Source organism: Lipophrys pholis (assembly GCF_963383615.2).
Source record: "Lipophrys pholis genome assembly, chromosome: 5".
In the NCBI taxonomy this organism is placed as follows: Eukaryota; Metazoa; Chordata; class Actinopteri; order Blenniiformes; family Blenniidae; genus Lipophrys; species Lipophrys pholis.
This window is the reverse complement of record NC_137628.1, coordinates 32,609,594-32,635,014: the sequence shown is the minus strand read 5'-3', so window position 1 is coordinate 32,635,014 and position 25,421 is coordinate 32,609,594. Positions and strand designations below refer to the sequence as shown.

At 44.5% G+C, this 25,421-nt stretch overlaps 1 protein-coding gene across 4 annotated transcripts; it reads right to left on the bottom strand.

The window, feature by feature from the left end:
• LOC308109921 (atlastin-2-like) lies at window positions 1–24,047 on the bottom strand. 4 transcript variants are annotated; one of them, XM_080463785.1, is made up of 13 exons: window positions 23,966–24,047; window positions 16,186–16,466; window positions 11,764–11,898; window positions 11,575–11,679; window positions 11,439–11,489; window positions 10,207–10,263; window positions 9,861–9,953; window positions 9,542–9,680; window positions 7,572–7,699; window positions 6,537–6,593; window positions 5,023–5,094; window positions 4,497–4,946; window positions 1–1,662 (listed from the first exon to the last, which is right to left on the bottom strand). In XM_080463785.1, exons 1-13 carry the CDS (start codon window positions 24,018–24,020, stop codon window positions 1,552–1,554), a joined length of 1,734 nt encoding a protein of 577 aa, XP_080319911.1. In that variant the 5' UTR covers window positions 24,021–24,047; the 3' UTR covers window positions 1–1,551. The 4 variants fall into 4 exon arrangements, 3 of the variants coding, with proteins under 3 accessions (XP_080319911.1, XP_080319912.1, XP_080319913.1); XM_080463786.1 differs by having other exon boundaries at window positions 4,515–4,946; XR_013935345.1 differs by having other exon boundaries at window positions 7–1,662; window positions 4,497–4,909.
• Window positions 24,048–25,421: the final 1,374 nt, after the last annotated feature.

Genomic DNA, 25,421 nt, shown 5'->3' with positions numbered 1-25,421 from the left:
GTGTTTCAAGAGTTTGGTTTAATACAGTCTTAAAATCTCAAAAGAAATGAACGGAAATCACTTTGAAGATGTGTGTGTGCGTGTGTAAATATACAAATATAAACTTATTAGGAATATCCTTAAATCATGAAAGCATTCCTCGGTATTTGGTGAGCTGATAAATCTGGTCGGTCACTCTTCCAGCTACAAAAAGGCCTAGAAAATACTTATTTTTATATGGATATATTTCTTACACATGCCCCATGTGTGGACGAGACTAAAAACAAAGAAAGTAAATTGTAATATAAACAAAAGCTCATACAGTGCTGATGTCACGGAATGCTAATGACATGGATTCAGTTTGGTAAAGCAAAGCGGTGACGGGTCAGTCGGTCTTCAACAAATTTGGGAAATCTTCAAATATCATGTAGACAACAAACAAGTGAATACAATGACGAAGGTAGATTCAGCCTCTGATCTGGAATGAAAAATACCTGAAAAGATTAACGAGGACCAGCAGCCACCACATGGAGGAACCAGCTCTCTGAAATAAATGGTCAACACGTCCAAACACCGAATGAACAGATTCAACATGCAAGTCTGTTTCCACATCCTGACTCTCAATCACACGTCCAAACGACAGACCAGAGGTCCTAAAGGAAGAAACCAGCCAATAGGGATTGTGGGATACAATGAAATGAACCGGGATACGGAACGAGAACTAAAATCCATGTGATTTACAATTAACAGAACAGTTCTGACGTACAGTCGTGAGTCTGCTGCTTCCTTCACCTCCAGCTTCTGGAGCCTCTCCAGAACGTCGGTCTGCGGGCCGGAACGGGCCCGGCAGAGGACGTGATGCGACTTTGAAAAGCGTTCAAATGATCTTCATGGTTTGGTGTGAGGCAGCACGAAGAGACGAAACTGAGGAGTCCAGCTGGAGGAAACACTGCTGAGAGGACGAGGACGAATTGACGCCATTGGGCAGAGGAAGCTGCTGTTCCAGCGCTGCTCTCCGCTCAACGTTCCCGCCACAGGATGGATATGTGACTCTGAATTCATGAGGACCGGCTTCAAGATGTCCAGGGAAGCTGCTCCTGCTCCGGTCGAGGCCGTGAACACCAACGATGTGTCTAAAGACCAGCTACACTTAGACAATGTCGTGTGCCTGTGAAGGTTTTCTCATTAAAATTCATTTGGTCGGATTTCACTTCACGAACTGAACCAAAACTAAAACTTACAGCAAGAACGTGTTTTTCTGTCGACTTTCCTTTCAGGAAACTAAAGCTCGTCTCACTCTGAGTATCTCCCACAGGCTGGGAAGTTTCAGCCAAACTTTACACCCTGCGACAGGAAGTACGAGGAGAGGGGTTTACAACTTGTGGTCTGTCCATTCACACGTTCACATCAGTGGGTATCACAACCACACGGGTCAACACATGCTCAGGATATAATAAATAACCTCCGATAAGATCCCAGGAGACCTCTTTCAGTTTAAAGTCCGTTTGGCAAAGAACTGCCATGAAGCGAAGGGGTGAATGTGTGGGTTCAGATGAGCAGGGCGGAGCGCTGCTAGTTTTTCTTCTTCACGTTGTTGTTCGAGGCGAGTCGAGGCCGCGGGGCAGAGGTCAGGCCTCCGGGCAGCACTCTGCTCCGGACCAACTCCAGCAGCTTTGAGAAAACCTGGGAGAACACGAGGACAGGAGAACCTTCATTTAATGCTCTCTGGACCCGAGCAGGAGAAACGCTTTGATTCGTCTCAGAGTTTACAAAACCAGACTTCATCCAGTGCAGACCACAGTTTAGCCAGATGACATGGAACACTCACAGCTTAATAATATAGTTTTACCACCGCAGAGGCACCGAGCGCCGCAAATGAACTGAGACGAACCAACGGGTAATTTCTCACCTTTCTGGGAGTCCTCTGAAAGCATTGAGGGACAAAATAAGAGCAAAGTTTAAAGTAAAATAAAATCAAAACAAGACAAGACAGACAATCAGAATATAGAACACAAAGTAGAATGTTAAATCTGTAATCAGCGTTTATACTGAAGAGAAGTCACTGGGGTTTGAGATTCGACAGAAATGAGGGCTTGTTTTACCAGTTTGTCATTGAGGTCATTTGCGCCATTTATAATCCAACAGCGCCATCTTGTGGTGTCTTGGGGGTATGTTTCTAATGGTATGCATTCTGGAGGTGATAAAGTCGAGGTAATGCGTCGGTTTTAAGCAGCGCCTCTGCTTCTCTCATTCATTCCTCAGCTCCTGCGATGTCTTGTCACACAATAAACTTCCTGACAGCTGACTCGACAGTTTATTTCTAGCTGAAGGATTGCCGGCTTCAGCAACCAGGAGGCCACAGTGAAAAGACGACCAGAAAGTGGAAGACGCCAAGCGGAAGCCGCCAGTCTGACAATCATGATGGCAAAAGCAAACGCTGACGCAGCAGAAGCTCCAGCTCCACACCAAAGGAGAAATCAGGCTCAAAGTGGAAGAGGCGTGAAGCGCTCAGAGATGACGAGCAAATGCACTGGAGAGCTCTCTGATCGATATGAACAATGAAGCTCCAGCATCGGGCCTCCAGCTCTGTGTGCTCAGTACTGCCCCCTACAGTGATGCAGAAGTACTCATTAAGTTTCCCTGACTTTAGGGGACAGTACTGAGATCATCACTGCCTCTATAGAAACTAAAGAGTGTATAAAGGTGATGGTGAGAGAGCTGAAGACTCAGACCACTCTGAGGGGGAACGCACTTTCCTCGATATTACAGGAACAGGAAGTACTCTAAATATACTTGGCTTTGTAGAAATGACTGGAATCAAACACGAGTTGCATTTGTACCATGTATACAACCAAAATGGTAAATAGACTTCACTTATATACCACTTTTCTGCTGCGTGAGCAGCCCCAACGTGCTTTACAGAGTTCATCACATTCACTCACACATCCACACAGCAATGGAGGCTGTAGCCATGCAAGGCACTGTCACTCAAATGGGAGCAGTTTGGGGTTCAGTGTCTTGCCCAAGGACACTTCACGAACAAAGTGGTAGATGCTCTTGGTTGTCCTGGAACGGTTTTGAACTGTGGTGACGATGGAGCCCCGACCACCCGGAGTCTGAGCTGTGCTGTGATCAATCAGCTGGATGCTTACTGCAGAACTCCATTGGATTTTGTTTCTGTGGCAGTAGTTGATCAGGAGTCCTGAACCCTCAGAAAGTGTGAATTGGCCTTGAGGCTGTGTTGGATTGGGTTGTGATGGAAATATTGTCCTCCCCGTCCACTCTGACTCCCCTGTCGTCAACAGCCTGCAGCCCAATGTTTGTGACCATGTGGACCGACAGCAACATGTAGCCTCCAACTAACAGTAAACATGTCGCCTCCAACTAACAGTAAACGTGTAGCCTCCAACTAACAGTAAGCGTGTAGCCTCCAACTAACAGTAAGCGTGTAGCCTCCAACTAACAGTAAACATGTAGCCTCCAACTAACAGTAAGCGTGTAGCTTCCAACTAACAGTAAGCGTGTAGCCTCCAACTAACAGTAAACATGTAGCCTCGAGCTAACAGTAAACATGTAGCCTCCAACTAACAGTAAACATGTAGCCTCCAACTAACAGTAAACATGTAGCCTCGAGCTAACAGTAAACATGTAGCCTCCAACTAACAGTAAGCGTGTAGCCTCCAACTAACAGTAAACATGTAGCCTCGAGCTAACAGTAAACATGTAGCCTCCAACTAACAGTAAACATGTAGCCTCCAACTAACAGTAAACATGTAGCCTCCAACTAACACTGAACATGTAGCCTCCAACTAACAGTAAACATGTAGCCTCGAGCTAACAGTAAACATGTAGCCTCGAGCTAACAGTAAACATGTAGCCTCCAACTAACAGTAAGCGTGTAGCCTCAAGCTAACAGTAAACATGTAGCCTCGAGCTAACAGTAAACATGTAGCCTCCAACTAACAGTAAGCATGTAGCCTCCAACTAACAGTAAGCGTGTAGCCTCCAACTAACAGTAAGCGTGTAGCCTCCAACTAACAGTAAGCGTGTAGCCTCCAACTAACAGTAAACATGTAGCCTCGAGCTAACAGTAAACATGTAGCCTCCAACTAACAGTAAGCGTGTAGCCTCGAGCTAACAGTAACATGTAGCCTCCAGCTAACAGTAAATACGTGGCCTCGAGCTAACAGTAAACATGTAGCCTCCAACTAACAGTAAATATGTGGCCTCGAGCTAACAGTAAACATGTAGCTGCCGGCTAACCACAAGTTTATTACCACTGTTAGATTTAATGTACACACAATAACATAGAAGATAAATTAATTGTGTAAACATGGAAGCCAATCATTTCACTCCTCCAAAAACACAAGTTCACATGAATAATGAGAAGAATTTAAAATACTTAAGGTACATTTCTTAATTGAGTCCCACCACTACTTAAGATGGCGCTCTGCTCACAGTAAAGTAAAAACCAAGATATAAACAGGGGCCCTGCAGAATGAAATTCCTTCACATACTTTGATTGGTCCTCTCACCTGTTCCCACAGAGTTTCAGCCACCTTGTCAATGACTCCTCCCACTTCTCGAAACTCTCCAGAGTATTTGACATAAGCCCAGATGCAGAGTGCAATCAGAGCCACTCCCATCACCACATTACACAGAGTGGCCATAGAGTTGATGCCCACGAAGCCGGTGACAAGCGACACCATGTACAGGATGAAGATGAGAGCGAACAGCGTGGCTGGCGTCCGAGCAGCGTAGAAGACGTTTTTGCCATTGTTCTGCTTGCAGAAGTTGGTGTAAGCCTCATGAAGCTCCGCCTCCAGATGCTCCTGGTAGCGCCGACAGAAATCCTTGCTGCCCATCTTCTTGACGGAGCAGAAGTGTCGCATGGACAACTGCTGTAGTTCAGCGTGGCGGCATTCCAGCTCTGCTGGAGAAATGTAGGGTTTGTCTCCACCACACACCTGTGACCACAACACACAGGTTCACACCGGAAACAAAGCCAGCACACTTCAGATCTGAGGAACAGCTGCCAGCTACCTGCTCCATGCTTTTGGTGTACAGGTCTTTGGCTCCTGCAACTGCTGCAAGGTTATTGGCTTCAGCTGTGGCCTAAAGAGCAAACGGAACAAAGATGGAGAAACTCTTTCAGAGACCGTTTAAATCAGGGGTGTCAAACTGAGATCCTGGAGGGGCGCAGCCCTGCATGTTTTCCACGTCTCTCTGCTCCAACATGGCTGACTGCATTGAGCGGCTCGTTATCTGGCTTTGTGCTGAATGTGGTGACGAACCATCAGGACATTCAGGTGTGTTAAAGAAAGGAGAAATGGAAAACATGCAGGGCTGCGGCCCTCCAGGATTTCAGTTTGAGACCTCTAGTTTGAATGATGTCTTCTACACTCCTCACCGGAACTACAGGCACAGCCTCGGAGACGAAAACCTTCTCAAATTAATGCATGTTAACGATTAAAAAACACACCTTATTATTTTCTTCACAGCTTTACCTCATAAGACACACACGAAAACATTTTGCGAGCATATAAACTACTACTAGTGTGTCCCATTTATGTGGAACATTACCACCTGATAACAACAATAATGATGTAAGAAGTTAGTGAACAACTCACAATTCTGTTTTTGCGACATCCTCAAAGGAGTCGGTGCCGAGCTAAAATACCATATTATTATACAGAGATGATAGTCCCCTTTAAGGTATTTACTCGCGAATATTTTGGACCCTGAAGAAGATAAGAAGGTCTGGAAGGTGCATAAATGATGATTGTCTTGAATCTGAACCACATTCGTCTGCAGTACGTCCCAGTTCAAATCTCTGAGCACTGAAGCTAAAGAAAATTACAACACCACATGGCACATGGCACCACATTGTGCATTTTATCCAATTAAACATTTTCTTTTGTCTTTTTTTTTTTTTTTTTTTTTAGCAGTTTTATCTCTTTCAGATCTCCATCATGACACTTCAGCAAAACGTGTATGTGGAATGTAAACAAAATATTTGGGGGGTTTTGCCACAAGGGCGAGAGCATCAGTTCATGTCGAGCAGTTTCTTTTTCGTGAATGGAGGGCGCACGCTTCTGACGTTTTATTCTTGTGCAATCACGTCGACTCGCATACGTCGTAGATTCATGTTGTAGATTGTGTCGCGCCCAAAACCCAGAGCAGAACGCTAAAAAAACCCTGACCAAAATCTAGACCGGGGGGGTCCAAACTTGGTCCTGGAGGACCGGTGTCCTGCATGTTTGAGTTGTCACCCTGCTTCAGCATACCTGAGTCTAATGATGATGTCATCACCAAGGTTGTGAAAAAGCTCAATAACAAGCCCTTTATAGCAATCAGGTGTGTGAAACTGGGAGAGAGTTTTCATGGAGTACACTGCGATCAGTAGAACCACAGCAGACTACTCTGACAGATGGAAAGATCTAAAATCTATTCTTTTTTAGAAGGTATGTCAATGTAAAGCTGTAGAAACAAGAGATGGTGGTAGTTCCAACAGCCTCTGGACCCAGTATGAAGTTCTGTGTGTGACCTGAACCGACCTGCAGCATTGACTTGGGGTGTGGAAGCTCCTCCCCCTGGTAGATCTTCATGTAGGCCTGAAAACAAACCCAATGAAGGAAGGTCAAAGATGTTTCCCGGGTTACAAGATCCAAGAACTACAGGTGGACAATTCTGGCTTTTATTAGACTTGTTGGTCGTGACGGAGCAAGAAAAGTGAAAAACTGTGAAAAAAATGAGAAGGGAGGGGCAACAGAACAGAGTTCTAGATATCAACATCACAACATGAAACAAAACTACAGCAACCTAAAGATTCATCCCAACTGACATGTGGCTTTCACAACAAGATAAACAAAGCAAAAAATAAATGACAAAATTTTTAATTATATTTATAAAAAATCAAAGCCTTAAATGGTAAATAAATGAATAATAAAAAGCCAAATGAATAGCGACTTTAAAGTTATGCTCGAGGGTGTAAATCTAGAGCGTTTTAAAGAAATGAAGTCTCTGGGGTTGATGACACACAATCTGCTGGAAACCTCACATTAAACATGTTGAAACCAAAATATCAGTCCTCAGCAAAGCAAAACACCTCCTAAATAAAGCACTGCATACTCTCTATTGTTCACTAATACTGCCATATTTGAAGTACTGTGTGAAAGTTTTGGGCAACTCCTAGAAATCCTCCCTCCGGCTGTTCACACTCCAGTAAGGAGCATCAGAATGGTTCATGAGCCTTCCAGGACCACACTAATGTCCACTTTTCCTAAAAAGGAGGAGCCAGCTAAGACTAGGAGGGATCCAGAGACCCCAGGAACTCCCCAGAACAGAGAACCAGTAGAGACCAGGTGTCTTGACGGGCTAAGCCTCCTCCACACCTCAAACAACCCCTGGACCGAGGAATCCTCAGACCACCTCTGTCGTGCCCCTCCACCTCGGTCCTCCATCCTCCATTAACCTTCTTTCAAGATGTGCTATTTGACGGGATCTTTAATCCTAAAGTAAACTAGACCAATTAAAGAATGTGACAATAATCTGCCTCTGGTATTTTCCATCGGCCACAGCAGTGAACTCACCTTGAAGTACTGGAGCAGGTCCCTGCAGGTGATCTTGACTCCTCCGATTTCTTTCTCCACAAGATTTGCTGGAGAAAGCAGCGTTGGGACGAGGTTCTCCAGCTCCTTCTTAAACTCCTCATCGATATCTTCAGATAAACAAATGTAGGCTTTGTTAACCGACATCTCCAACACAAACTCCAATGACTTGGAATCTTCCACTTCCAAAGTAGTGGTGCTCACATATAAACTATAAAAACAAAAGTTATATTGGAAACACTCTGAAGTCTAAACTATTGGATATATTTCCTCCTCAAACTTTAAGATTTAGTGACGTGTCAGAAGTACTCAGAGGGAAGAACATTATTGGTTTTCTGAATTACATGTTATTTTAAGTTATTGGATGACGCATACCAAGAACCTCAATAACATCACATTTTTAAGAGCCTGACAACACAGCAGTGAGCACGGGACCCACAACTCTGTGGAACTATTGCAGCACAGCTTCTTCCTACTATTAGGCGAGAGCAAGGGTGGCCAACTCGCGAGCTGCATGTGGCTCTTCGCCTGTCACTGTGTGGCTTTTGGGTCCAATAACTGAAACGATCGGAGTGCGGCTCTTCCAGTTCTTGTTCGACACTCGGAGTTCGATTTTTTTTTACCCGTACCTAAATGCATTACTCAGAGCAGAGCACCGCAACATCCCTATCAATCACGTTGTCACAGAGTTTAACACAAAAGCTGCCTGAACAAGATACCGAAGGGAGAACAACACTGCAGATCCGCCACACGGAGCAGGTCGGCGAGGAAGTTGGAGTTAATTGGTGGATTCGACCCAGACACAGTTAACCTGCTGAGAGCAGCTCCCTAAAGCTCCGGCATCATTAAAACTTTAACAAAACGTCATCAACACACAGAGGACGCCTCTTTCCCATCTGTGTGAGGGAGGCAACATGCTACAAGCTCATTTTTGTCCAAACTATCCGTCTTTAGAGCAACAGAAACAACTTTGTTCTCTATGAGCAGCCGGCTGTGTGACAGAGTGCAGGGACCGTCTGCAAATTACAAACTGCTGCAAAAGCAAAGACAGAATCTACAAAAATACTTAACATGACGGGTATTCACTGCAGCGTTAAAGTCACTGCAGCCTTCACTTGATCAAACTACAGTACATGGTTTGATAGTATTTATATAGTTTGCAGTATTTGTCTTCGCTGTAGCGGTTTTGCAGTTTACCGACGGTCCCTGTACATTTGTGTAGGCCGCATGTGGAGGTGAAATTATTCCTGTTAATGCTGTAAATCCACGCCTTGCCAACTGTTGTCTAACTTCTGTAATTCCATATGGAGATGTATCATACATTGTGTATGTATTTTCACTTGATCTCATTTTGTGTTGGTGTGAGAGAGGGAGTGTGTCGGCCAAATTTATGCAGGGAAATGAGGTCTGGTCGTTGGTTTATTAAGATGAGATGTCTGAGTTATTAGGACAGGTGAAGCTGAGAACATCCACCTGTCCTGATACCTCAAATGTGGGTGGAAGAGCTCTCAATCCAATAGACTGTCGAAGCACATTACTGCATCCACCGGGCATTCAGTGCACTCACACTAGAACCGAGCTTCATCTGGACCTTCAGAAAAACCTCACAATGTTCAGCATCATTGTCACAGGACAGGATGCAGGGTCAATGCTATAGCTGCACCACAGGAACTTTCTCCAAGTTGGAGTCTAAATTTAGTTCCAGGGTGATTTTGTACCTGTGAGAAGGCCCCTAACTGGAGGATAGTACAGTCCTATCTCGGTTACCTGGAGCTGCGCTGTGTCTCACATGTCATGATCAGGTCAGCAGGACATCTACTTTTCGATCACATGGTTTTCTGCTGCTGTTCTACTTATTGTGCTCTGTCTGAATCAGGATTACAGTTCTGTTGATACCAAACGAGAGGACCATTGATTTGAAATGACGCATCCCGACAGCCATGGCGTTATACCTCGAAGTCGGCCATCAAATTGAGGATGGGTAGCTACTTTGAGGCCAGGATGAGGGAGCAGGAAGCAGCTGATGTTGGAAAAGCAGGAGTGGATGTGTTTCCTGACGTTCTGCAGCTCCTCATGTTGATTCTGTTTTACCTGAACAAGGACGTAAACAGATTACCCGGCAGCTCAGTTAATGACAGTGTTGGAAACACGAGTAACCCACAGAGTTTATGGAAAGGTGGAGAGTTGCTGGTTCTAAGAAATAGGCCAGCTTCTGGTGTTCCATTCCGTTTCAGAGATCCAGGACTTACTCAACAGAGTATTGAAACTCACTTGAAGTCGCTTCTCCAAAAAGCTCTGACCTCCTTCAAGGCCATATGGATGTTCGTATGGGTAACTCCAGTCTCGAATCAGGAACATCAGAGTCTAAACAGAGGCAAATATTCACATTATAAAAGGGCCCCCCCCGTCAGTTTTACCTATTTGTACAGTTATTACACATAACTAGGCTGCAAATGTCAATACCTCAGTGTTGAACTTTTGTCATGAGAGAATATCTATGTAACTTGTTGCACGACAAACAATGACTGCACCATCAGTGTGTGAGAACTTTTGAATACTTCAGCCAACACAGGATTCAAAGCTAAATCATGAGACTTCATGTGGTGCGTGTGCAGACCTGGAAGGGTTTCTCAGCGACTTCCTCCATGGCAAGTCGTCCGTACTCTGTGAAGAGCTGAGGACAAGAAACAAGCACTCGATTGAAATCCAATGACCTGATCAGAATTTGCTTCAACTGAACTGAATTGTGGAGACTGTGGCTCGATTGGTAGAGCGGGTCGTCTCACAGTTGCAAGGTTGTCAACATGTCGGAGTGTCCTTGAGCAAGGCACTCAACCACAAAACTGCTTCCAATGGATGGACTGAGAACTTAACATGGTGGCAGCCATCTCCACTCGTGAGTGAATGTGTGTGTGTGTGTGTGTGTGTGTGTGTGTGTGTGTGTGTGTGTGTGTGTGTGTGTGTGTGTGTGTGTGTGTGTGTGTGTGTGTGTGTGTGTGTGTGTGTGTGTGTGTGTGTGATTTACAATGTAAAGTGCTTTGGGGACTGCTCAAGTGGTGGAAAAGCACTATACAAGTGGAATCCTTTTACTTGACCTGGACCTTGTAACTTCATGAAGGCGGAGGGCAGCTCATTTCTACTGTCTGCTCTTCTCAGAGGAAACGATAAGACTCTTTCTGAAACCTGTATGAGCCTGAAAAATATTCCTCTTCAATCAGGACAGGACAAACGTATTGTGTAAAGAACACACGTTACAGTGAAACCAAAAGAAATGTGGAAATGTATGTTTTTAGAATTAAGCTTCTGTACAGCAACATAATGGATAATAATGTGCTACAACTCTTTTTCATCATATGCTCCACATGGAGCCTCTGTACATCCAGGCCACCATACAGCACTCTGCTGAAGGAAAGACTCAACTCAACTTCCCTGGCTAGACAAGCTGCAGTCTCCAGAAGATTGACCTGCAGAGACACAGTTTTCAGTCCTTTCTGTCCACGTCTCTTTTTCTGTCACAGCTGACCTGCTGGAGGATGCTGCGGAGCAGCGTATGTAGATTTGTGTCAGGGCAGATAGTTTCACTTGCATGTTACACCACTGTGCATTAGCTTTCTGTGCAGTGCATAGAGATTTGCACTGGTTCAGGTCTGGGGTTATGGGTCTCTCTGACGTAGTGAAATTGTGTTGCAAATGCTTCACAAACGTGTATTTAGAAAAAAAAAATTATTATTCCATTGAGTCTTCCAAACAATGTCATCACAGGAACACGTTGATAGTGCATACATAATGTGCCTCTGACCTCAGCGGGTTCACACCCTGACTGACAGCATGGTGCAGGCTGGTACCCACCTGGAGGTGCTGGAGGTCATCTTCCTGCACATTCTGGGACAAGTTGTACACCTGAAGTGGAACAAACAAGGACCATTAACATGAAGTCACCTATCAAAGTGAACACGGCACACATTAAAAACCCGATAGAGCTGACCTGGACAGAGCTGGTCATGGTGCTCAGAGCAAACAGGGTGGCACAATCTTTGACCGTAGACTGGCTGTCAAAGGCCCCCTGCGTGTCAATCAGTAGCAATGCAACCTGGAAAATATAAACCGGCAGGAAAAAAGGGTGAAGAGTGAAAGATGCCGTGAATGCAGCCTGCATATCAGCCTCCGAACCCACCTTGCTGCCGTCAGGTTTCTCCACCACAAAGACATCACTCCAGGCTAGGATACCTGTGGTCTCTCTCTCGCAGCCCCCCCGCCAGGTGAAGCCAGTCAGAGGCTCATCTTCACTACCAATCCATGAACTCCATGACTGCAAAACAGCAGGAAGAGAAATTACATCACTGTGACCAATCAAAGGACATTTCATGTCTCAATCAGTAACGTAATAGTCACATCTTACAATCATCTCAGTTTGTTGGTTACTTATTGACTAGTTCTTTTAATATTCAAGCTAACAAGCAAATATTTGCAGTATTTCCTCTACGTTCGTTTAGGAGTGGCGGGCCGACATTCCGACATCTGAGCCGCCGCGCCTTCTAATTCCTCTTTTTTTCTTTTTCTTTAATTGATGCAAAGACACCACTGACACAAGTCTCCACCCAGCACATCCTCCGAGACGGGGGTGGGGGGCTCGGTGGAACAGACTGAACACAGGCAGTATTATGGCTGCTAAAGCCAGTTTAAGTAGCAGCAGCTCCATTTCACTGCACAGTTTAAGGCAGCGAGCCGCCCAGCGATCTTTTGGGCGGTCAACTGTTGAAAAAGACGGACGAAAAAGTAGTGCACGGCTCACCCAAAGCCACCTAAAATGTTTAAAGTTGAACCTCAGATGAGGGGACCCGATAAAAATGGACAAATGGTTGTGCACAGAGAGGTTTAAACTGTAAACACCTTAATGAGCGGACAGCCTCCTGCTGCCCGGTGCTGCGATGTGAAGTTTCACTTCAGTAAAACATGAGGCCCAAGGGCCAAAACCGGCCACAAAAGGCTCCAATCTGAGATTGTAGTCATTTTCAGGTGTAATTGTGTGATCTTGCAAAACTATATACAGTTTCATCACGTACACTGTGTGCCACAAAGAAAAACTTTAAAGTGTAAATTTAAAAGGTTATTATAGCAATACTTAATCGGTCCAGCCACTCAAGATGAGACTGGACTGTACGTGGCCCCTGAAGTAAAAACTTTTTTTTGTATTTATTTTGTATACCTCTTTGTATACATTATATTCATGTATAATTTGGTGTTTGGTTCACTCAATATCAACTGGTCCTACAATTTATCACGTCACAATTTTAAAAATTTTCGAGTGTTTGTGGGGGCACTAAACCTATTTTTGTGCTCAATTTGTTCATTTTTATTTGATATTTACTTGTTATTGTTGGGCCTAGACCACCATGCTCACCCCCTCCGGACAAAGGGGGGGGGGGGGGGGGATGACCACGTTTCTTTGAGAACAAAGAAACATGTGGTCACCACTGGAAAAATTCGCCATTGGTCACGTAACCCCCCACCAGGGGCCCTCAGGCCCCCACCTCGGAAGCTGCATCCCTGCAGCTCACCACCAGGGGAATCCACCAACTCCGCCACACCCATGGTCTGGAACCCTGAGACCAGCCCAATGAGATTGGCTGAGACGCAGCCAGTGCGCAGCAGGGGTCGGACCATGACGCACAACTATAAAAGTCCAACACGCAAAAATTCAACCGTCTCCAGGACTGACTCGCGTTGATCCAGACGCAGAACTTCATATGGGGACACAAAGGGCTGCGTGTTGACACACACGGACTGGGCCGGAACACTTCCAACTGGCAGGACGAGCTGGAGAAGCCGTGGAAACGTACTTTTGTTCCTCTTTTCTTTTTCTTCAACGGGACCCACACAGCTGCAAGCCAACTTCGTTCCCCCTCCAGCCGCGCAGCTTTCCCGTGCCTGCTAACCTGAAGCTCGCTTCTGCACCCACACAAGAAGTGCCAGGTTACTCATAGCGCGTTTGCGGACCCCCCCCGTGTTCCACACCGCAAAACGCAACGCAGGTCTTCCTGTCCCCGGGACACTAAAGACCTGCCCGCGGCCGCAAATCAAAGGATTCCCCCGGCCAAGGAGACACGTTCCCCCCACCTTCTGACCAGTAACAGGCTGTGTCTGGGCAGAAGAGGTAGAATGATGTTCTGTTGAGATCGCTCTGTGTTTTATTTGGTGCTTGTGAGACTCTGGGATGCTGACCCCGTCCTCCGTTTACAAGCAGTTTGTGCCGCGCGTTGATAGCCATCTACGCAAATCACCGTACGGGTACACGAGCATCCAGGAGTTATCCCGCAGCTATCAGAAGCTGAGACGGTCTGAGCAGCCGACCCAGCTAATGTGGATAACTGCTGGACTCTCTTGTTAGCAGAACCTCGCTAAAACTGTTCTTTCCTTCTCTTTCTCTCTCTCTTTCATTAACCCCTTTTCACGAGCGCCCCGCACGTACGCTGCCGCTCGTCTTATCTGCTCCAGATAAGCTCACACACATAGCCACCATTAGCACCCGAACCGCTAACTTGTGCCGCTAACAACAGATCACCAGAGTTCTGACTGCATGTTCCTACATCCAGTTAGAACTCCGGCTCAGAACCGGACTGACAGCGTCGTGTTTACCTATTTACTCAAGAGGACACACACACACACACACACACACACACACACACACACACACACACACACACACACACACACACACACACACACACACACACACACACACACACACACACACACACACACACACACACACACACACACACACACACACACACACACACACACACACACACACACACACACACACACACACACACACACACACACACACACACACACACACACACACACACACACACACACACACACACACTTTGTACATAGTGTTGCTGTTTAATAGATTAGATCTTCATGTTAGATGTCGTTTGCTACTTAAATGTGTTGATTTATGAGACGATTTCAGAATTATTTATGAATTAATACATTTTGTTAATAAACGCCTGTTAGCTGAATTGAACGATTCTTGGTGATTATTGTGTATTTATTGTTGACAATTCCCTGGTTTGTAACAGTCTCTGCTCGGATCTCACACCTTCCCTTTTATTTAAGATTGTTATATTTTTACACAGAAATATTAACTAACTTAAATAAACCTTTTACAAACGAGACTGATATTTTGGTATTAGCTATTTCCAGTTTATCTGGTGGTGCCCCCCCCCATGTTATTATTAATAAATAAATAACAAATTTATGCAAATTAATAATTTTTCATTAATAAATTATTTTGGATAATTTATTAACTTTTAAGTACCAATAATTACTCAATTACTTAAGGAGTTGTTAATGAGTAAATGACAGTTTACTGCCATTAATAATTAAAAATTTTCATAAATTACTTGAGTAATAACCAGTGATTACTTTCAGTAATCTATTACTTACAGTAATTTAATGCTAATAACAACCATAAATCCCAACATTATATTATGATTGTATAATTATATTATATATATATATATATATATATATATATACACAAGTTGGGACAAGTGGAGCCTGTTTTACAGTGACCGAGAAGCAGCAGAGAACTTTCCAGAGGCCCAGCCAGAGAACCCACACTGTGCCTCCTAAAATCCTCTTTACAGAACCAGAATGAGCCTTGATCTTTACCAGATTACGCTGGCCAAAGGTCGACTCATAGATCGGCACAGTTATCGCAGACGGGAAAGTACCTGGGCCAACTCTCAGCTGAGCCTCTGCAGAATAAAAGCTACAACCATCCAAAACTGCTCATCAGTCGAATAACGTAATGCACCAGCAGAAAAGAAACACTACAAGGCAAACCTTTAAGACAATCATTTTAACATTTACTCAGTTTGACTGCAGATTAGTGGTGGTAAACTACCTTCAGTGTGAAATCCACATGGCATTAGAGGAATTTCTCAGTAATGCTAAGTCTCCAGTGCTACTGCAACGAAATCTAAGTTTAGCAAATATATCAAAACAACATCCAACTGCTTGTATTGTAACACTGTAGTTGTTTCACAAATTTATTCAACATGGAAACCTGAACTACAACTTCGCAGCAGTGTTTTTTTGTTAATACTGCACAAATTAAAACCCAGTTCCACCTCCTCCTATTTCTTTTCTCTCTGGAAACATTGTGTGATGAGGGTTTATGGAGGGCAAATAAGTTTAAAACAAATGAGCAATCTCTTCAGCCTTGATAAAAATCTTGTGCTTAACCATGAGCTTCCTCATATTGGAAGAATTCTCGCCGCTGACCTTGCACTGCGCGTCACAAATATTGCAGTAAACGCATTTTGAGAAGTGGAGCCGTACCTTTGAGTGCTTCATTGCTTGCACTGTTCACTACTGCAGTTACTGACATATTTAAGGTCTTGTGCTTGCATTGCTGTGCTCAAGTCCGGCTCGGAAAATTGCTTACTCTTCCACTCTCACAGTCACAAGGACACGTTTAAGTACTGAAAACTGGTACCTTTTGATTTTGTGTGAATTGGTATTTGGCCGGTACCTATGAAAGCACTGAAATCGGTACCCATCCCTAATCGCAGTGTACCTGTTTGTACATGTAGCGTAACATGAAGTCCAGCAGGAAGGACTTTCCCTTGCGAAAAGCTCCGGCCACAGACACCACGACAACATGGAGATCTTCTAGATGCTCCTGGAGCAGCAGACGTTCCAATGTCTCCTCTTCCAGAGAGAATGAGTGCTCCTCCTCATTCGCAACAACGATCTGCACCGGCCGGGCTACGAACACGTCCTTCTTGTCCTCCAGGAAGTCGTCTCGCAGCTCTTTGCACCTGACCTTGGATGTGTCCGATTGGAAGATGTGGCCACCTAAGACAACAAGGACCAAAAAAAAAAGAAGGAAAGCGTCAGGACACAAAAGACCCAATCCAGTTAAAAAACCCGATTCACTCACAGGACACACCAAGACCTCTGAAACCTCCACTGCAGTTTATGTGACAACATTTGAGAGTATCCTAAAACAGAAAGTCTTGCAGGTAGCAAAGTTTTGGAAGCACCCAATCTCCATCCAAATGAGGAAGCGATCTCTTTAAAGGTTGATAATAACTTTGGTGGAGGCACTAGAGAGCAGCTCCAGAGCTGCAGACCTCTGTACTGCACCACTGGGATCTGGATTAGCTCCCACTAAGAGTGAAGGAAGGTTTACCTGGACAGGTGAGCAGTCCATCACACGACACACAGAGTCACACACGTGTACATTGAAGAAGTAAAACGTCCTTCATAATACAGCTACACAATAAATCATTAAAAACATGACAAACACTGACCATACTGCACTAAATTGTTTCTCCATGTTCTGCATGTCAACATATTGTCCAATCAGATGAGATGATGAGATGATATAGATGAATTGAATTATTTTGAATATCAAGGCACAAAACAAAAAATTTAAACAAAGTTTTCCTCTCAAATAAATAAATGAATAACAGTAATAATAATATAAAAATAAATCAAGAAAACAATCAGATGAATGTTCCAAAAGGAGTGAGAAGAAGTAAAACTTATTTACTCCCACCCCTCGTCCTAAAGTAAATAGTATAATCAACTTCCTTCAAATGCATTCTGGACTACTAAATACTACCTTGTGTAGATTTTGCTTCTTAAAAGTAATATTTCCTTTTCTCCTTGACATTTCTGTTTATCTATCCAATATACTTTCTTGCTTTGTTAAAAAGTTTTCTTGTTTCTTTTCAGGTAATAGCTTCTTTTCATTGACGATGGTTTTCACTTGTACCCGTACCTGTACCTGTACCCGTACCTGGACCCGTACCCGTACCTGTACCTGACTCACCTCACTGCAAACTTCACTACATGTACTTGGTTATTCCCACTGTAGTTGAGCCATTGCTTCTATCTGCACCTATAAACTTTGAACTCTGAAATAGTTTCTGTTATCCTCTTATTAGTTTAATTGAATATTAGATCTTATTTGTTATCTGCAAACCTCCTGTAGCTCCGTCCCAAGGCCTCAGTATGTCACATTCACACCTAAATCGGTGATGGAACAAGAACGATTGTCAATACTTAAATCAAAATCAGCATTTTCACAGCAAAGAATATTTTATTCTTCAATGAAAAGCATGAATGATGTGCAGTTATCCAAACATGTCAACATTTTGGAAAAGAAAAATTAGATGGATCATAGGTCCATAGAATTAGTCCCACCTCTGTGGAATCTGCAGATAGAATTCTGCAGCATTTTGGAAAGAACATTGGTCCAAATTCCTCCCCTCTGCCCCAGCAGAGGCCGCCTTTCAAAACGTATAGACCACATGGTATCATATAACCAATCACGTTGCTCGTTAGCGGCCGTAATACAAACCAGAAGTCAGTGGCGAGTTGTGTACGCGAGCTGATAATTCGCTATATTTTGGCGAAAAAAAAATGAATTCAAGCAAAATTAGACAAGTCATGACGGCCATTCTACACATTGTAGAAAGCTTTGAGCAACACAGCAGATATTTTTTCAGCCGTCTTTTCTGAAAAATGACGGCTGGCTGCCTAAAACCGTCTCTCATCTATGACTCCCGAGTTTGTCGACAAGGATCAATAAACCAAACAGTGAGGACGCCTCCAGGGTCGAATGTGTTTTTTAATCTTTTGATAGGTAGTAAAAAGTGAGTTTTTTTCCATTTTAAGCTGTCAGGATTACCTGCAGGTTTACAGTCAACAGTGCTGAGCCCTGCTCGACCCGAGGACTGAGCACCTCCTTTTATAGCAGCAGCTACCCCCACCCGGTGAACCAAGTCAAGGGAAGGGAACAGCTCCGCGTAGGACAGACAGTTTCATCTGATCAGCAGATCCCACTGAGTTCCAGGAGCAGGGAAACAGCTTCTGGACATCATCCAGTGAAATCACAATTTTATGCTACCAGATAGTAAATACCCTCATCGCAGGAACCACACAGATCTCTCCGAGCACTACACATGATGAACATGTCGCCTCAAAATTGACCTTTAACAGAGATTACAGTACAAACACAACGTGCTTAACTTAACCATAAGTCTTTATTTGGGGACATTTCACTGCATTGTTCACCAAGAGGCATCTGTAAAAAAAAAAAAAAAAAAGAAAAGTAAAAGCTTATTTTCCTTTCACTTGCTCAGTTTAGTGAAAAGATATTTCAAAGTCGGTGTTTTCAGACTACCTTTCTCGCAAAAACAAAGGCAAACATTTGGCGTGATGGACATCCTACAGAACGCTGAATGTAGAGATGAGACGTTATCCTTGTTGGTGTGGGACTAGGTTTATGAGAAATCCGTGCACCTAATGTTTCTTGGCTTTGTGCAGTAAGTAAGTAGTGGATCATTTTAACGTGACATGTTTGACCGGTGCAATAGTGTGAAAGTCAAATGAATTCACGATAAATGTGTGATGATCTTTATCAGCCACACGGTGGCGCTCTCAGGAGTGTCTTGTATGAAACGGGCTCAGGCCTCAGCTCCGACTAAAAGACCAAAAAAGGGAAAGTTTCAGCATGTGATTCACACACGGCTCGTTTCCTCAGCTTCACCGAACACTTCCATGGAAGCACAAATTGAACCGTCATGGAATGAGGCACTCATCTGATCCAATAACTGCTACTGTTGTACTCAGAACTTTACATAATTTATGACTTCTTGGCCATTTTTCTTTCACTTGTGGTGAGTGGTTGGGCGAAGCCATTTATTGTCATATGACTGGGTTTACTTTTTTGAAATCAAAATAACAGAAACTACCCAAATGTCCCTGATCAAAAGCTGACCTACCCCAGAGCCTGACACCGTGCACCGTTTCCTTTAACATCAATGACAGCCTGGAGTCCTTTGTGGTAGTGGTGGATGAGGCTCTTATTCTCTCAGCCAAAAGGCTCCAGTTCCTGTAAATTCTTGGGCTGTCTTGCATGAACTGCAGATCTGAGATCTTCCCATAGTGGCTCAATGATACCGAGGTCAGCAGACTGAGATGGTTGCTCCAGAACCTTGACTGTATTCTGCCTGTGGCCAATGACAGGTCCACTTGGCCTCTTGATTTGGATTGTTGTCATGTTGGAACGTCCGAGTACGTCCCATACACAACTTCTGGGCCGACGAGCTCAAGTTTTCCCCCGGTAATTACTGCCCGCTGCATTTAAATGAGTCGTATCACACAACTTTAACACCTTCACATGGTTCTTATTGGTCCAAAAACATCAGATTCAAAGTTTTTTTTGCCCCAAATCCAGCTTGTCCTTGATTTTCAGCCAGTTGAACATTAAAGTCTCATTCAGAATCTTCTGGGTTTCGGGGAAGCTGGACTGGCTCCGCCCCACATGTCCATCTTGGGAAGAGGAGGAAGAGCTTCCTCTCCTTATGCCATGCTCTATTGTTTACATTCTATCTGTCGCTGCGTGATGGAGAAACACCGTCCAACCAAACCAATAGGAACCAGAATGTGAGCCAGAAGGAGAAGCTCCTGAAGAAGTTCTGACTCTGCTGCTGCAGCAGGACGTTTCAGAAGGTTAGTAAAACATCTTGTGTCTGAATATGTTCATTAGCTGCACTGAATATCTACTTTACAAAGAAACGTGCTGTTTTAACAGCAAATAATTTACTATTCAGACCTGAATGACGATGCACTTATCTAACGATGTGCATGCCACACTGAGATCAGATAATTTAATTATCCTCTACTAATGATCATAATTAGTACCGGACAGGAGCTATCCTGAGCCACCATTGAATCATAGAAATAAATAAAACGATCACCTCACCGTTATCAAGCCCAGACACACAACTCAGACTCTGCAAAGCCTCCATGAGATCTACAGTCTATCAGCACAACGTTGCAGACATGAACAAAACCTCATAATAAACAAACAAACAAACAAACAAACAAACAAACTGGCCTCAGCTGTTGCAAACTAACCAGCCTGGTGCTTCGTAAAGTAATAGAAAAGCAGATAAATCAGAATATCTTACTTACAGACCCCACATTTGCAGTGGGGTCACTGATAGTTGGTACAGATCCGAGCTTTATTAGAAGTTTTGCAGCCAATCCAGCATTGTTCTGGCCGATGTTATGAAAACATTCCTCGGTGAAGTGCTGGGAGCGACATACATAACTTTGGGAGACTTGTTGGTAGATTCCCATTAAAAATAACATGAATCCACTGGGTCGTCACAGGCTCAGATGAAGGTAGTAAAAATAGACTCCTCTGCTCGTTGACACTATTAATAACGGTTCATCTGGCGAGTTTTGCTCGTATCTTCGCCATGTTTGTTTACCTGCAGCGGTAGCGAGCGGGGAAAAACGGAGCGCAAGCAGAGCTGCCTGGTTGTGGGCGGGTCAGAGGGTCGACCTGGACTGGGGTCGGCTCCAAAACCCTGGTGACGCTACACAGGTTTGCTTTCCGACTCGCTCATTGGAGCAACACACTTTAGAAAAAATGAAAGACGCCAGAGAAAGAGAGGACAGACGTTCTTCACTTCTGGAGTGTCATTCCCAGGTACGGGGACACATATTACTGCTGGAAAACCATTAGAAAGGGACTTTTGCATGATGTTTCCCCTTTAACTTTCCTGTGCCTCTGTAGCTCACACATCCCCAAAACATCAGCGATGCACCTCCGTGTTCCACATAGAACCGGGGTGGAACTTTCACCATCGTTGAGTCGCCTCCAAATGGTTCATGGTTTTGGCCCAAAAGTTCAATTTTGGTCTCGTCACTCCAAATGACTTTGTTCCAAAAGTTTTGAGGCTCGTCTCTGTGCCGGTTGTTCTAAGTGGCATTTTCATGGTAACGGATTTCTTCTGGGTAACTGACGACGCAGTCCATTTTTCTTCAAGTGCCTCCTTATTGTGCATTTTGAAAACAGCTTCACCATTTTGTTTCAGAGAGTCCTGGAGTAAAGTGATGAAGTGATTGGTGGGTTTGTCTTCGCATGTCGAACAATTTTCCTGGCAGTTGTGCTGAATCTTTTGTTGGTCTCCCCGACTTTGGTTTGGTTTAAAAAAATAAAAATAAAAAATTAAAAAGTTACTCATTCTCCTCTCCGTAACACTGTTGATTGGCATTCTCAATTCCTTGGATGTCTTCTTATATCCCTTTCCTGTTGTACACAGATCCATGACTCTGAATCCAGAGAGGTCAGTGCAGCTCTGGATGGGAGGGTCTGTCAGGAGCGTGCACGCAGGCACACACACACACAACCTCAGTGGCCGTTCAAGCCTGTTTGTGTCAACGTGTGTGTGCATGTTTTCAGGCCCAAACCTCCAGGTTACATAAACTTGTCATGATGATTTCAAAAGCGTAAACACAGCGTCACCCAACCACGAACCACGAGTTATCATTCAGATTCTCTGGCCAAGAAGCCAAACATTCTGCCAGGGTATGTTAAGTTATGAGCAAAACTGTATGTTAGGTGGCATCCAGTCCTTCCATGTCCACTGAGCAGCTCTCCAGCCTCTGCTAATAATGCTAATCCTACTGCCACCTTTACTTTTATGATGATTTTTCTTCTCCTTTTTTGTGATAATGTGCAACACTGTGGATTTATGGGCCCAGACATGACTTCCTTCACCATTCATTCATTCTCCTCCTCATTACTCAGCCCCCCCCCCCCCCCCCCCCCCCACACACACACACACACACACCTTATGACCCACACTACCGAGGGCACAAAGTGCAGAGTAAACCCGTTAAGATTTTAAGTTCATGTAATCCTCTGAAAGGAATGAAGTCAGAGCGCGTTACCGTCATGTGAGCACCCTGTGGCCTCAGAGAGAGAAGCGTTCATTCAGCTGCTCTGCAGGTCATGACACGGCACACATCAGGGGACATGGAGACGGAGCGGTCCCAGCTTCAGGACAACTCTGGCTTCAGCTGAAAACACCAGTGATGTGGATCATTCAGAATCCCACTGTTCACCTCAAGGACAAGAACTGCTGCTGGGGAAAAACGTTCTCTGGTGTGAAGAATAAAGGATGTGGAAACATCAAGACAAGGAAGTCAATTCAGCGTCAACATTTACAAAACTGCACTTAACGACAAGAAGTGAATGACTGGAGACAAGCAGGGAGCGAACTTAACCAGAGTCAAGCAGTAAAAAGTTAGTGATGGTTGGTGTAGGGTTGGGAGAGCAGCACACCTCCCCGTAGTCACCATCAACACTCCAACTGCAGGACACGCTGCACAGCAAACCCCCGAACTGTACAGCTGATTGGACCAAAAGGCCCAGATGACAGAGAAGATCAGTCACTGATGGTCTGACTGCAGGAGGTGGAATGGAGACGGTCACAGCAGAGACATAAGAAACGGTTGAAGAAGAAAGACGACGTTTGGTTAATAGAAGTCAGTCCGTCTGAGGAGAGGCAGCAGCAGCTCCCAGAGAGTTTGTTATAAACAGTGAACCGTCCGAACTAGTCCAACTCCCGGTCCAACTCCCGGTCCAACTCCCGGTCCAACTCCCGGTCCAACTCCCGGTCCACTGGGAGCTGCAAACCGACAGCTTCCACAAACTCACTGAAGCGGACAAGCAGCACAGACCCGGTAGTCACGGTGGAGATGTCCGTTCCCCGAGCCGAGCTGCTCCGTGGCTGAGCGGCTCCAGTTCGCTGGATGACGACCGGTTATTGACGTTAACGGCACAACGTGAAGTAACGGAGCCGTTCAACACACGGTCCACTGGAGGGGCGGTTAGCCGAACAACTACCCCCCAGCTCCACTTCACTTCATGGGAACACCGGCCACCTCTGGAGTCACCACACCCCGGGTGAGGGTCCCCGGCCCACCGTACCCCAGCTCACGGTAGCCCGGGTGACGGTCCCCAGCTCACCGTACCCCGGGTGAGGGTCCCCGGCCCGCCGTACAACGGCTCACGGTAGCCCGGGTGAGGGTCCCCAGCTCACCGTACCCCGGGTGACGGTCCCCGGCTCACGGTAGCCCGGGTGAGGGTCCCCGGCCCGCCGTACAACGGCTCACGGTAGCCCGGGTGAGGGTCCCCAGCTCACCGTACCCCGGGTGACGGTCCCCGGCTCACGGTAGCCCGGGTGACGGTCCCCGGCTCACCGCACCCCGGGTGACGGTCCCCGGCTCACGGTAGCCCGGGTGACGGTCCCCAGCTCACCGTACCCCGGGTGCCGGTCCCCGGCTCACGGTACCCCGGGTGACGGTCTCACCCGCAGCACCTGAGCTGCAGCTGAATTGATTAGTCGACCAGGCGGATCGTTCCCTAAAATGTTATTTCATGACGTTTATTACCAAGAAAAGAGGCACGCAGTGACGCGATAGTCGAGTCCACAAACTACCATTTGGCAACAACACTTAAAAGATGAAATGTGTTGAATTACCTTCTTTTAAGATGCTGTGAAAACGCTGCCTCGGCCGGCTCTCCTCCGCCTCCATCTTTCCGGACCTACCGACGGACCGTCTGACGTCACCACTCAGTCTGCCCCATAGACCTTATATACGTAGACGCCTCCCTGACTGGGAGGGACATGTCAACAGTGCCGCCATCTTGGACCGGTGGTGGTGGAGGCACATCCACAACGGAAAGAGGTTCTCCTCAATCTCTAAGTAGAAATATAAGTTGCATTTTGTATCAGTCTTCCCTTAAAGACTTAAACACAACACAAGGACATGTGACTAGTAGTGGTCAGTGTGCATTAATGTGTAGTATACACTTTGTTTAGTGTGTGTTAATGTGCAGTATACACTTTGTTTAGTGTGTTAATGTGTAGTATACACTTTGTTTAGTGTGTTAATGTGCAGTATACACTTTGTTTAGTGTGTGTTAATGTGCAGTATACGCTTTGTTTAGTGTGTGTTAATGTGCAGTATATATTTTGTTTAGTGTGTTAATGTGTAGTATACACTTTGTTTAGTGTGTTAATGTGCAGTATACACTTTGTTTAGTGTGTTAATGTGTAGTATACACTTTGTTTAGTGTGTGTTAATGTGCAGTACACACTTTGCTTTACTGGGCTGTCATTCATGTGAATTGATTGACAATGTTTTATAATTCCTGTGAAATGGGTGCAGTCAATAAATTCTGAATTTCGTCAGCGAGACAAATATCGTAATGTACCACGTATGAAACTTCCAGTGATATACTGAGCAGAATCGCTGTATTGTGATAATACTGTTACCATGGGCAAATAGGTTACTGGCTATACTCAGCCGTAGTAATGGTTATAATAATAATATCAATAATAATATGAGAATCCAGTAACTATAATACAATAATAAAAACTATAATGATAATAAACAGCATTAGATAATTATAATAAGGTAATATAATAGAATATTATAACAATAATAATAGTACAATGAGAATACCAGTAACTATAAAATATAATAATATGAGAATATAATAATTATAAGAATAGCAATAACAATAATACAGTAGTAGTACAATCATCTAATCATAAATGTCAAATGTAATGTATAGCCATAAGAAATAATGTCAATAAAAACTTGATCACATCTGAACGTTTTCTGGGTTTCTTTTGTTCTATTTGCATCTCTCTCTCTCTCTCTCTCTCTCTCTCTGTCTCTCTCTCTCTCTCTGTCTCTCTCTCTCTCTCTCTCTCTCTCTCTCTCTCGCTCTCTCTCTCTCTCTCTCTATATATATATATATATATATATATATATATATATATATATATATATATATATATATATATATATATATATATATATATATATATATATATTTATATCATGTCTGACTCTTGTTATAAACAAACTCGTGAAACGTGAAAATTGCTTGAGAATTTCGTGATTTATGACAACTTAAATAGTGTA